Here is a 14684-nt window from a genome sequence, read left to right as displayed (position 1 = left end):
ACAGTGCAGACAGTGGCAGTGCCAGCCTCACCCTCATACACACAGTGCAGACAGTGGCAGTGCCAGCCTCACCCTCATACACACAGTGCAGACAGCGGCAGTGCCAGCCTCCCCATTACACACAGTGCAGACAGCGGCAGTGCCAGCCTCCCCCCCATAAACACAGTGCAGACAACGGCAGTGCCAGCCTTCCCCTCATACACACAGTGCAGACAGTGGCAGTGCCAGCCTTCCCCTCATACACACAGTGCAGACAGTGGCAGTGCCAGCCTCACCCTCATACACACAGTGCAGACAGTGGCAGTGCCAGCCTCACCCTCATACACACAGTGCAGACAGCGGCAGTGCCAGCCTCACCCATTACACACAGTGGCAGTGCCAGCCTCCCCCTCACATTTCTCCCCCCCCCCCCACAGGTCATGGATCCCCCCCTTTCTGCCCCCCATGGGATACAGATCAGCGAGATCACGTGTGACTCATTCCAGGTGTCCTGGGAGATGCCGTCCTGTGACGCCCGGCTCGTCACTCACTACTTTATAGATCTGAACAAGACAGGAGGTCAGAAGGAAAACAAGTTCAAACACAGGGTGAGATGTGGTCCTGGAGGTCATACCTACTCCTTACTACTGAGTGCCTTGTTGCCCTGTCAGTGACATCTAGCTCCTGTATAGCTTATTGCTCTTGCAATCAATTCCAGCTCTTGAGTGCCTTATTGCCCTGGCACTGACCCTGTACGCCCCCTGTGTCATATCACCAAAGTGTAACCCAGCTCCCGAATGCCTTATTGCGCTAGTATAGTTTCATGGGGGTAATACATGAGGGTAACCTAACTCATGAGTGCCTTATTGCCAGTGGCACTGTACATACTTCTGATATCATCTGAAGGTAGCCCAACTCCTGGATGCCCTAACAGTGACATCCAACTTTTAAGTGCCTTACTGTTAGACATTGAACCTACCCTTTGGGTGTCTGTGTGACTGGGAAGGGTCCTGTGTCACGGGGAGGGGGCCTGTGTGAGGGGGAGAGGTCCTGTGTCACAGGGAGGGAGCCTGTGTCACGGGGAGGGGGCCTGTGTCACGGGGAGGGGGCCTGTGTGACGGGGAGGGGTCCTGGTGTCACGGGGAGGGGGCCGGTGTCACGGGGAGGGGTCCTGTGTCACAGGGAGAGAGCCTGTGTGACGGGGAGGGGGCCTGTGTCATGTGGAGGGGGCCCGTGTGACCGGGAGGGGTCCTGTGTCATGGGGAGGGAGCCTGTGTCACGGGGAGGGAGCCCGTGTCACGGGGAGGGGGCCTGTGTCACTGGGAGGGGGCCCGTGTCACGGGGAGGGGGCCTGTGTCACGGGGAGGGGGCCTGTGTCACGGGAGGGGGCCCGTGTGACGGGGAGGGGGCCTGTGTGATGGGGAGGGGTCCTGTGTCACAGGGAGGGGGCCTGTGTCACGGGGAGGGGGCCTGTGTCACTGGGAGGGGGCCCGTGTCACGGGGAGGGGGCCTGTGTCACGGGGAGGGGGCCTGTGTCACGGGAGGGGGCCCGTGTGACGGGGAGGGGGCCTGTGTGATGGGGAGGGGTCCTGTGTCACAGGGAGGGGGCCTGTGTCACGGGGAGGGGGCCCGTGTGATGGGGAGGGGGCCTGTGTGACTGGGAGGGGTCCTTTGTCACGGGGAGGGAGCCTGTGTCACGGGGAGGGGGCCTGTGTCACGGGGAGGGGGCCTGTGTCACGGGGAGGGGGCCTGTGTCACGGGGAGGGAGCCTGTGTCACGGGGAGGGGGCCTGTGTGACGGGGAGGGGGCCTGTGTGACGGGGAGGGGGCCTGTGTGACTGGGAGGGAGCCTGTGTGACGGGGAGGGGTCCTGTGTCACAGGGAGGGAGCCTGTGTCACGGGGAGGGGGCCTGTGTGACTGGGAGGGGGCCTGTGTGACGGGGAGGGGGCCTGTGTGATGGGGAGGGGGCCTGTGTGATGGGGAGGGGGCCTGTGTCACAGAGAGGGGTCCTGTGTCAGTGGGAGGGGGCTGTGTCACTGGGAGGGGGCTGTGTCACGGGGAGGGGGCCTGTGTCATGGGGAGAGAGCCTGTGTGACGGGGAGGGGGCCTGTGTGACGGGGAGGGGGCCTGTGTGACGGGGAGGGCCCTGTGTCACGGGGAGGGGGCCTTTGTCACGGGGAGGGGGTTGTGTCACGGGGAGGGGGCCTGTGTCACGGGGAGGGGGCCTATGTGACGGGGAGACGGCTTGTGTCACAGGGAGGGGGCCTGTGTCACGGGGAGGGGGCCTGTGTCACGGGGAGGGCTCTGTGTCACGTGGAGGGGGCCTGTGTCACGGAGAGGGGGCTGTGTCACGGGGAGGGGGCCTGTGTCATGGGAGGGGGCTGTGTCACGGGGAGAGAGCCTGTGTCACAGGGAGGGGACCTGTGTGACGGGGAGGGGGCCTGTGTCACGGGGAGGGGGCCTGTGTCACGGGGAGGGGGCTGTGTCGCGGGGAGGTTCTTGTGTCACGGGGAGGGGTACTATGTCACGGGAGAGAGTCTGTGTGATGGGGAGGGGGCCTGTGTGATGGGGAGGGAGCCTGTGTGACTGGGAGGGGGCATGTGTCACTGGGAGGGGGCCTGTGTGACGGGGAGGGGGCCTGTGTGACGGGGTGGGGGCCTGTGTCACAGGGAGGGGGCCTGTGTGACTGGGAGGGGGCATGTGTGACGGGGAGGGGGCCTGTGTCACGGGGAGGGGGCCTGTGTGACTGGGAGGGGGCATGTGTGACGGGGAGGGGGCCTGTGTCACGGGGAGGGGTGCTTTGTCACGGGGAGAGTGTCTGTGTGACGGGGAGGGGGACTGTGTGACGGGAAGGGAGCCTGTGTGACTGGGAGGGGGCATGTGTCACTGGGAGGGGGCCTGTGTGACGGGGAGGGGGCCTGTGTCACAGGGAGGGGGCCTGTGTGACTGGAAGGGGGCATGTGTGACGGGGAGGGGGCCTGTGTCACAGGGAGGGGGCCTGTGTGACTGGGAGGGGGCATGTGTGACGGGGAGGGGGACTGTGTGACGGGGAGGGGGCCCGTGTCATGGGGAGGTGGCCCGTGTGACGGGGAGGGAGCCTGAGTCACGGGGAGGGGGCCTGTGTCACGGGGAGGGGGCTTGTGTGACTGGGAGGGGGCTAGTGTGATGGGGAGGGGGCCTGTGTGACTGGGAGGGGGCCTGTGTGACGGGGAGGGAGCCTGAGTCACGGGGAGGGGGCCTGTGTGACTGGGACGGGGCTTGTGTGACTGGGAGGGGGCTTGTGTGATGGGGAGGGGGCCTGTGTGACTGGGAGGGAGCCTGTGTGATGTGGAGGGGGCCTGTGTGACTGGGAGGGGGCTTGTGTGACTGGGAGGGGGCCTGTGTCATGGGAGGGGGCTGTGTCACGGGGAGGGGTGCTGTGTCACTGGGAGAGAGCCTGTGTCACAGGGAGGGGGCCTGTGTGACGGGGAGGGGGCCTGTGTCACCGGGAGGGCCCTGTGTCACGGGGAGGGGGCCTGTGTCACGGGGAGGGGGCCTGTGTCACGGGGAGGGGGCTGTGTCGCGGGGAGGGGCCTGTGTCACGGGGAGGGGTACTATGTCACGGGGGGAGAGTCTGTGTGATGGGGAGGGGGCCTGTGTGACGGGGAGGGGGCCTGTGTGACGGGGAGGGCCCTGTGTCACGGGGAGGGGGCCTTTGTCACGGGGAGGGGGCTGTGTCACGGGGAGGGGGCCTGTGTCACGGGGAGGGGGCCTATGTGACGGGGAGACGGCTTGTGTCACAGGGAGGGGGCCTGTGTCACGGGGAGGGGGCCTGTGTCACGGGGAGGGCTCTGTGTCACGTGGAGGGGGCCTGTGTCACAGAGAGGGGGCTGTGTCACGGGGAGGGGGCCTGTGTCATGGGAGGGGGCTGTGTCACGGGGAGGGGTGCTGTGTCACGGGGAGAGAGCCTGTGTCACAGGGAGGGGACCTGTGTGACGGGGAGGGGGCCTGTGTCACGGGGAGGGCCCTGTGTCACGGGGAGGGGGCCTGTGTCACGGGGAGGGGGCTGTGTCGCGGGGAGGTTCCTGTGTCACGGGGAGGGGTACTATGTCACGGGAGAGAGTCTGTGTGATGGGGAGGGGGCCTGTGTGATGGGGAGGGAGCCTGTGTGACTGGGAGGGGGCATGTGTCACTGGGAGGGGGCCTGTGTGACGGGGAGGGGGCCTGTGTGACGGGGTGGGGGCCTGTGTCACAGGGAGGGGGCCTGTGTGACTGGGAGGGGGCATGTGTGACGGGGAGGGGGCCTGTGTCACGGAGAGGGGGCTGTGTCACGGGGAGGGGTGCTTTGTCACCGGGAGAGTGTCTGTGTGACGGGGAGGGGGACTGTGTGACGGGGAGGGGGCCCGTGTCATGGGGAGGTGGCCCGTGTGACGGGGAGGGAGCCTGAGTCACGGGGAGGGGGCCTGTGTCACGGGGAGGGGGCTTGTGTGACTGGGAGGGGGCTTGTGTGATGGGGAGGGAGCCTGAGTCACGGGGAGGGGGCCTGTGTGACTGGGAGGGGGCTTGTGTAACTGGGAGGGGGCTTGTGTGACTGGGAGGGGGCCTGTGTGACTGGGAGGGAGCCTGAGTCACGGGGAGGGGGCCTGTGTGACTGGGAGGGGGCTTGTGTAACTGGGAGGGGGCTTGTGTGATGGGGAGGGGGCCTGTGTGACTGGGAGGGAGCCTGTGTGATGTGGAGGGGGCCTGTGTGACTGGGAGGGGGCTTGTGTGACTGGGAGGGGGCCTGTGTCATGGGAGGGGGCTGTGTCACGGGGAGGGATGCTGTGTCACTGGGAGAGAGCCTGTGTCACAGGGAGGGGGCCTGTGTGACTGGGAGGGGGCCTGTGTCACCGGGAGGGCCCTGTGTCATGGGGAGGGGGCCTGTGTCACGGGGAGGGGGCCTGTGTCACGGAGAGGGGGCTGTGTCGCGGGGAGGGGCCTGTGTCACGGGGAGGGGTACTATGTCACGGGGGGAGAGTCTGTGTGATGGGGAGGGGGCCTGTGTGACGGGGAGGGGGCCTGTGTCATGGGGAGGGGTGCTGTGTCACGGGGAGGGAGTCTGTGTCACGGGGAGGGGGCCTGTGTCACGGGGAGGGGGCCTGTGTCACTGGGAGGGGGCTGTGTCACGGGGAGGGGGCCTGTGTCACGGGTATGGGGCTGTGTGACTGGGAGAGGGCCTGTGTGACAGGGAGGGAGCCTGTGTGACAGGGAGGGAGCCTGTGTGACAGGGAGGGAGCCTGTGTGACGGGGAGGGAGCCTGTGTGATGGGGAGGGAGCCTGTGTGACAGGGAGGGAGCCTGTGTGACGGGGAGGGAGCCTGTGTGATGGGGAGGGAGCCTGTGTGACTGGGAGGGGGCATGTGTCACTGGGAGGGTGCCTGTGTGACGGGGAGGGGGCCTGTGTGACGGGGTGGGGGCCTGTGTCACATGGAGGGGGCCTGTATGACTGGGAGGGGGCATGTGTGACGGGGAGGGGGCCCGTGTCATGGGGAGGGGGCCCGTGTGATGGGGAGGGGTTTTGTGTCACGGGGAGGGGGCCCGTGTGACGGGGAGGGGGCCCGTATCATGGGGAGGGGGCCCGTGTGACAGGGAGGGGTCTTGTGTCACGGGGAGGGGGCCTGTGTGACGGGGAGGGGACCTGTGTGATGTGGAGGGGGCTTGTGTGACGGGGAGGGGGCCTGTGTGACTTGGAGGGGGCCTGTGCGATGGGAAGGGGGCCTGTGTCACGGGGAGGGGGCCTGTGTGACTGGTAGGGGGCATGTGTCACGGGGAGGGGGCCTGTGTGACGGAGAGGGGGCCTGTGTCACGGGGAGGGGGCCTGTGTCATGGGGAGGGGGCCAGTGTCACTGGGAGGGCGCCTCTGTGACGGGGAGGGGGCCTGTGTCACAGGGAAGGGGATAGATACAGGTGGATGGAAGGGAGCCACAGTCGCAGGAACATCCAAAAAATAAAAGGAAATATAATAGTGCAATATGTTGTGATAAAGTGAATTTTGAGATGTCTTGGCTCTATAGAGTGTCTACTTACAATAAGTAGGTGTATAAAAAGCGTTTTGCAAAGTAAGGTGGTGTGTAGCAGGCTGCAGGGACAGGATCCTCGCGAGCTTGAGGTGAAGGAGATCTCACTCAGGTACACATACCACAGGAAAAGATACAGAAAAGACCATAGTACAGATCGGACAAAATCAGTATTGTATTAAAAACAGGGTAAAAGTTGTACTTACAATAAGTACATAAACAATGTACACGTAGCGTTTACTTTAGAGGTGAAACCGGCGTCTATGTGGGTAGCCTCTAGCTGCTGCAACTCCCAGTCCTCCTCGTCGGATCGCGATGACTGGCGTCTGACGTCACTACCGGCGCAAGGGTGACGGCTTCCGATCCGGAACACAGAGGTTGGCAGACAGCAGGGGGACCGCAGACTAGGCTCCTTCTCCTTCTGGGCAGCTGTGCAGGCTGCAGGAATAGGCTCAACGCGTTTCGCTGTGTTACACCACAGCTTCCTCAGGAGCAAGTGAATACCCCTAGTGGGTGTGCAGTTTATATACCAGAGACAATTACTCAATAAAAGCTTGATTTTACATAGGTCCTCCTCTTAAAGGTACATGACTCTATGGTCCAAAAACGACGCAATTACACTAAAACTTTAATATTACATATCACAAAAAAATATAAGGTGCATAAAAGATGCTAATAGATATTAAAATGTTTATAATGTTTATAAAAAATGTTCATAATGTTTATAAAAAATGCCCTATACATCAATAAAACTATGCAGACTATATAGCTCAGCATGGTGGCGGAGAGATAGAAAAGGGGGAGAGAAATAAAATATGATCAGTGACATAGATAGTAGCGTATTCTTATGTTCGTAAGATCTCAAAGGCTTGAGATCAAGGGGGGGGGGGGGAGGGAAGGGGACAGGAGAGTCCTACCTACTCCTTCCTTTATCCCCATTACCACAGATCTCTCTCCTGTCCCCTTCCCTCCCCCCCCCCCCCCTTGATCTCAAGCCTTTGAGATCTTATGAACATAAGAATACGCTACTATCTATGTCACTGATCATATTTTATTTCTCTCCCCCTTTTCTATCTCTCCGCCACCATGCTGAGCTATATAGTCTGCATAGTTTTATTGATGTATAGGGCATTTTTTATAAACATTATGAACATTTTTTATAAACATTATAAACATTTTAATATCTATTAGCATCTTTTATGCACCTTATATTTTTTTGTGATATGTAATATTAAAGTTTTAGTGTAATTGCGTCGTTTTTGGACCATAGAGTCATGTACCTTTAAGAGGAGGACCTATGTAAAATCAAGCTTTTATTGAGTAATTGTCTCTGGTATATAAACTGCACACCCACTAGGGGTATTCACTTGCTCCTGAGGAAGCTGTGGTGTAACACAGCGAAACGCGTTGAGCCTATTCCTGCAGCCTGCACAGCTGCCCAGAAGGAGAAGGAGCCTAGTCTGCGGTCCCCCTGCTGTCTGCCAACCTCTGTGTTCCGGATCGGAAGCCGTCACCCTTGCGCCGGTAGTGACGTCAGACGCCAGTCATCGCGATCCGACGAGGAGGACTGGGAGTTGCAGCAGCTAGAGGCTACCCACATAGACGCCGGTTTCACCTCTAAAGTAAACGCTACGTGTACATTGTTTATGTACTTATTGTAAGTACAACTTTTACCCTGTTTTTAATACAATACTGATTTTGTCCGATCTGTACTATGGTCTTTTCTGTATCTTTTCCTGTGGTATGTGTACCTGAGTGAGATCTCCTTCACCTCAAGCTCGCGAGGATCCTGTCCCTGCAGCCTGCTACACACCACCTTACTTTGCAAAACGCTTTTTATACACCTACTTATTGTAAGTAGACACTCTATAGAGCCAAGACATCTCAAAATTCACTTTATCACAACATATTGCACTATTATATTTCCTTTTATTTTTTGGATGTTCCTGCGACTGTGGCTCCCTTCCATCCACCTGTATCTATTCCATTTGAGGGGGATCTGTACATATCCCCCACAGGAAGGTTGAGACATCGTTTAAGTTACTTATATATTTTTTCCTGTGTGAATCTATCATTATACCACTGCACTTTTATTTAGCGCCTATCTAAATCATTCTGGTTTCATCACAGGGAAGGGGGCCTGTGTCACAGGGAAGGGGGCCTGTGTCACGGGGAGGGGCGCTGTGTCACGGGGAGGATGCCTCGCTGACGGTGGAGTGTCTGTTTTGGGGGCGGCTGTGTGACAGGGTGTCTGGGTGATGAGGTGGAGGTGGCCATGTGTTGGGGAGGGTGTCTGTGTGATGGAGTATGTATATGTGACAAGGTGTGTCTAAGTGAAGGGCGGGGTGTCAGTATGATGAGAGGATGTCTCAATGAGAGCAGGGTGCCTATGTGACAGACAGGGTTGCCACCACTCCGGGTTTCACCTGGAGACTACGGGTTTCGGCCTTGTATCTCCGAGGCTATGGGTTTTCCTAGTAAGCCATCGGGTTACAGCAACCCGCGGCGGGCGGCATCCTCCAGCATTGTCATCCTGCAACTCTTCTCTATATAGCCACACAGCGTCAAATAGAGCCACGTTGCCATGGCAATAGAAACGCTACGTGACGTATCCACATCATGTGACGCCCATTGACATGCCAACAGGACGCTACGTGATGTGATGACATAACGCGGCACCTCAAGTGACACCTATGCGCCATAAGGCCATGCCATGGCAACTTAATGCCGCGTGACGTCGCGTAGCATCCCATTGTCATGACAACGCGGTGCCTTGTGACGCCGTGCGGCCATATTGAGAAGAGTTGCAGGGGGAAGATGCCGGGAGACACCGCTGAAGGTAAGCATGGCATTTAAACAAAAAAATTATCCGGGTTGGCCTTCTGTAGAAGGTGGCAACCCTGGTGACAGGAGGGTGTCTATGTGACAGGAGGGTGTCTATGTGACAGGAGGGTGTCTATGTGATGGGATTGTCTATGTGACAGGAGGGTGTCTATGTGACACGAGGGTGTCTATGTGACAGGAGGGTGTCTATGTGATGGGATTGTCTATGTGACAGGAGGGTGTCTATGTGACAGGAGGGTGCCTATGTGATGGGATTGTCTATGTGACAGGAGGGTGTCTATGTGACAGGAGGGTGTCTATGTGATGGGATTGTCTATGTGACAGGAGGGTGTCTATGTGACAGGAGGGTGCCTATGTGATGGGATTGTCTATGTGACAGGAGGGTGTCTATGTGACAGGAGGGTGTCTATGTGATGGGATTGTCTATGTGACAGGAGGGTGTCTATGTGACAGGAGGGTGCCTATGTGATGGAGAAAGTGCAGAGAAGAGCCACAAAATGAATAAAGGGGATGGATAATCTGATTTATGAGGACAGGCTAGCTAAATTAGATTTATTTACATTAGAAAAGAGGCGTCTAAGAGGGGATATGATAACTACTGTATATACAAATATATTCGGGGACAATACAAGGAGCTTTCAAAAGAACTATTCATCCCAAGGGCAGTACTAAAGGATTCGGGGCCATCCCTTAAGGTTGGAGGAAAGGAGATTTCACCAGCAACAAAGGAAAGGGTTGTTTACAGTAAGGGCAGTTAAAATGTGGAATTCATTACCCATGGAGACTGTGGTGTCAAATACAATAGATTTGTTCAAAAAAAGGTTGGACATCTTTTTAGAAGGGAAAGGTATACAGGGATATACCAAATAAGTATACATGGGAAGGATGTTGATCCAGGGATTAATCCGATTGCCAATATTTGGAGTCAGGAAGGAATTTATTTTCCCCTTATGAGATATCATTGGATGATATGTCACTGGGGTTTATTTGTTTGCCTTCCTCTGGATCAATATACGGTAAGTACGGATATAGGATAAAGTATCTGTTGTCTAAATTTAGTATAGGTTGAACTTGATGGACGTACGTCTTTTTTTAACCTCATCTACTATATAACTATGAGATGAAGTGTCTGTGTGATGAGGGAGTATATGTGTGATGAGCAGTGTCGCTGTGACCCGTGGTGTGCCCCTGTCCACAGGATGTGCCCACGAAGCTGGTGGCAAAGGCGGTGGCTCTACCCATGACGGTGCGTGGTCACTGGTTCCTGAGCCCACGCACGGAGTACACTCTGGCCGTGCAGACCGCAGTGAAACGCAGTGATGGGGAGTACAGTATATCCGGCTGGAGTGAGACACATAGTTTCTGCACAGGGGGTGAGACATGCACACATGTACTATTACTGAAATACTGATATATACACACATACTGGCATACACACACCTGATTTACTGACATACACACAGCTGTACTGATATACTGACATACACACACCTGCACTGATATACTGACATACACACAGCTGCACTGATGTATACACACCTATACTGTCATACACACACCTGTACTGATATAGTGACATACACACACCTGTACTGATATACTGACATACACACACCTGCACTGATGTATACACACCTATACTGTCATACACACACCTGTACTGATATAGTGACATACACACACCTGTACTGATGTACAGTATACACACCTATACTGACATACACACCTGTACTGATATACTGACATACACACACCTGTACTGATGTATACACACACCTGCACTGATGTATACACACCTATACTGTCATACACACACCTGTACTGATATAGTGACATACACACACCTGTACTGATGTACAGTATACACACCTATACTGATATACTGACATACACACCTGTACTGATATACTGACATACACACACCTGTACTGATGTATACACACCTATACTGATATATTGACATACACACCCCTTTACTGATATACTGACATACACACAGCTGTACTGATATTCTGACATACACACAGCTGTACAGATATACTGACATACACACAGCTGTACAGATATACTGACATACACACAGCTGTACTGATGTATACACACACCTGTTCTGATGTATACACACCTATACTGATATACTGACATACACACACATGTACTTATGTATACACAGTCCAGATAATAGAGAGAAATGCTGCACACCTCAAAGGTAAAAAGAATTGATACAGTTACCGGTGCTCCACTGTTAGAACGAAAGCCTGCAGTCAGTCCTGGATATATGAAAGAAGGAACATAGGGCACAACGGGTTTAGCATATCCAAACTCATTTATTGAGCCAACACAACGTTTCGACCACAATGGTCTTTTTCAAGTGACAATGGCATAAACAAAATCCCTTCTAACAACATATAAATAGTGCCCCAAACCCCCACAAGGCAACCTGTTCAATCAGTGGTGATGGTATCCATGTGTTGAATCAGTCCCTTGAACCAATGTCCAGTCTGTATCCTTGAGTAGGTGATCCCCAGCAGATGTGAGTCCTCCTCTAGGTATCGTGTTGTGCAAATCCACCCCACTTCCTCGTTATTCGGCATCCATCTTGGTGACGTCATCATTCCGTGTCCTCTGTAGTTGTAACGTATCCGGGTCCTCGTGCGTTTCAAGTCCGCGCATGCGCAGTAGATATCCGCTCGATCTCCTTCATCCCTTCTCAATTTGAAACGCATAAAGCGCAGACTGCATGTGAGTCATTGCGCATGCGTTAGTCATTCAACCTGCGGTCCTGCAAGCGTAGGGGGGATTTGCTGATCATCGGTATTCTTCTTTAGAGGTCCATCCATGCGTCATCTTCTTCTGTTAACCAATGGAGGGGATATCTTCATTTTCAGAAGTCCACGATGTTTGAAAAAAAAAGGGGGGGGAAAGGGGTAAATCAGCACACCACTACATGAACAAGCTGTTAATATATTATCTTACTGTGAAAAAGTGATTAATAATAAAAGTATATAAAAAAAAAAAAGTATATAAAAAAAAAAAGGTTGGTCTTTGTCAGTTCTTTGAATTACATAGCCCCAGAGGCATACTGACCTGACAGTTCGAATACTATTACCTAATACAGCAGGCAGTGGCAGCAGCCTATGGAAAAAAAATGATTTCACCTTTCCTCAATGAAACAACCTAATGACATGGGATCCCAGAAGTGGCAAGTAGTTCAATATTAAGGAACGTATCACCTGTACTACCACGAACATAATCTATATTATTAAATGTCCTTGTGGACTATGTTATATTGGTAAGAGCAATCGGATGCTCAAAACTAGATTTATTGAACATAAGAGTAAAATCAATAATCGTGCAGAAGATACCGCTGTTATTAGACATTGCTCTGAATTTTGTCACCCTATATCATCATTAAAACTAATGGGTATTGAACATATTAAAAAAAGCTAGGGCAGGACTGGAAAAGGATGTTTTATTATTACAGCGTGAATCCTTCTGGATTCACACATTAGACACTGTATTTCCTAATGGACTGAACAACTATTTGTCATTAGGTTGTTTCATTGAGGAAAGGTGAAATCATTTTTTTTCCATAGGCTGCTACCACTGCATGCTGTATTAGCTAATAGTATTCAAACTGTCAGGTCAGTATGCCTCTGGGGCTACTGTATGTAATTAAAAGAACTGACAAAGACCAATCTTTTTTTTTTTTTATACTTTTTTTTTGTTTTTTTTATTTTTATATATACTTTTATTATTAATCACTTTTTCACAGTAAGATAATATATTAACAGCTTGTTCATGTAGTGGTGTGCTGATTTACCCCTTTTTTCCCCCTTTTTTTTCAAACATTGTGGACTTCTGAAAATGAAGATATCCCCTCCATTGGTTAACAGAAGAAGATGACGCATGGATGGACCTCTAAAGAAGAATACCGATGATCAGCAAATCCCCCCTACGCTTGCAGGACCGCAGGTTGAATGACTAACGCATGCGCAATGACTCACATGCAGTCTGCGCTTTATGCGTTACAAATTGAGAAGGGATGAAGGAGATCGAGCGGATATCTACTGCGCATGCACGGACTTGAAACGCACGAGGACCCGGATGCGTTCCAACTACAGAGGACACGGAATGATGACGTCACCAAGATGGATGCCGAATAACCAGGAAGTCGGGTGGATTTGCACAACACGATACCTAGAGGAGGACTCACATCTGCTGGGGATCACCTACTCAACGATACAGACTGGACATTGGTTCAAGGGACTGATTCAACACATGGATACCATCACCACTGATTGAACAGGTTGCATTGTGGGGGTTTGGGGCACTATTTATATGTTGTTAGAAGGGATTTTGTTTATGCCATTGTCACTTGAAAAAGACCATCATGGTCAAAACGTTGTGTTGGCTCAATAAATGAGTTTGGATATGCTAAATCCGTTGTGCCCTATGTGCCTTCTATCTGATGTATACACACACATGTTCTGATGTATACACACCTATACTGATATACTGACATACACACACCTGTACTGATGCATACACACCTATACTGATATACTGACACACACACACACCTGTACTGATGTACAGTATAAATACCTATACTGATATACTGACATACACACAGCTGTACTGATGTATACATACCTATACTGACATACACACACCTGTACTGATGGACAGTATAAACACCTATACTGATATACTGACATACACATACCTATACTGATATACTGACATACACACACCTGTACTGATGGACAGTATACACACCTATACTGATATACTGACATACACACATCTGTACTGATATACACACACATGTCCTGATGTATACACACCTATACTGATATACTGACACACACACATGTACTGATGTACACACACCGATACTGATATACTGACATACACACACCGGTTCTGATGTATACACACTTATACTGATATACTGACACACAACTGTACTGCTGTATACACACCTTTACTGATATACTGACATAAACACACCTGTACTGATATACTGACATACACACACCTGTACTGATGTATACACACACCTGTTCTGATGTATACACACCTATACTGATATACTGACAGATACACCTGTTCTGATGTATACACACCTATACTGATATACTGACATACACACACCTGTACTGATGTATACACACCTATACTGTTATACTGACACACACACACACACCTGTACTGATGTATACACACCTATACTGATATAATAACATACTGTGAAAGCGTAGAAATAATATCAATAGGTCAAGGGTTCAAAGTATCAACGTGAGTTTATTGCACCAAGGTACAAATGAGAGAAAGAATTCAAAATGAACTCATTCCTCTGAAAACATATTGCTTGACATCACACTTTTATACTTTTCAAAATGAGTAATACGCCCCTTAAGGGGTCTGGCTTAGAGATAAAAAAATAATATGATGACTTATACAAAATCCTTATTCATGCATAAATATGCTCTGCATGCAAAACTTTATCCTATATATCTCTTCGTAATTTGGGCCTCTCAACCTGCTGACAAGCAGTAACCGCTCAGCCCTCTGTGTGTAGCTGCAAGAAAAGAGAAGCGGAGCTCAGCTAGAATGAGTTTGCTGAAAAAACTCTTACAAATGCAATTATCTCAATTTCATGACTAGTAGGAATTATACGCGGGTTAGTCTTTGCCAGGAGCGATGCTCTGCAGAGCAACAAACATACACAAAAAAACAGATACACATACATACAAGCAAACACTCAAAATGGCTGTTGCGCCAAAATGGTGGTGATGATAGTCTGTCTTCAGATAGCCTG

At 52.3% G+C, this 14684-nt stretch overlaps 1 protein-coding gene across 1 annotated transcript in view; it reads left to right on the top strand.

The window, feature by feature from the left end:
• The first annotated feature begins 419 nt into the window (after positions 1–419).
• Positions 420–14684, top strand: part of PHYHIP (phytanoyl-CoA 2-hydroxylase interacting protein) — a 53388-nt gene continuing 39123 nt past the window's right edge. Inside the window, exons 1-2 of the mRNA XM_075601454.1 lie at positions 420–587; positions 10056–10230. Coding sequence (XP_075457569.1) covers positions 420–587; positions 10056–10230 — 343 coding nt within the window. The remainder of the gene's footprint in view (positions 588–10055; positions 10231–14684) is intronic.

Source organism: Ascaphus truei, chromosome 5 (genome assembly GCF_040206685.1).
Source record: "Ascaphus truei isolate aAscTru1 chromosome 5, aAscTru1.hap1, whole genome shotgun sequence".
NCBI classification, from domain to species: Eukaryota; Metazoa; Chordata; class Amphibia; order Anura; family Ascaphidae; genus Ascaphus; species Ascaphus truei.
This window is presented reverse-complemented; position numbering and strand designations above follow the sequence as displayed.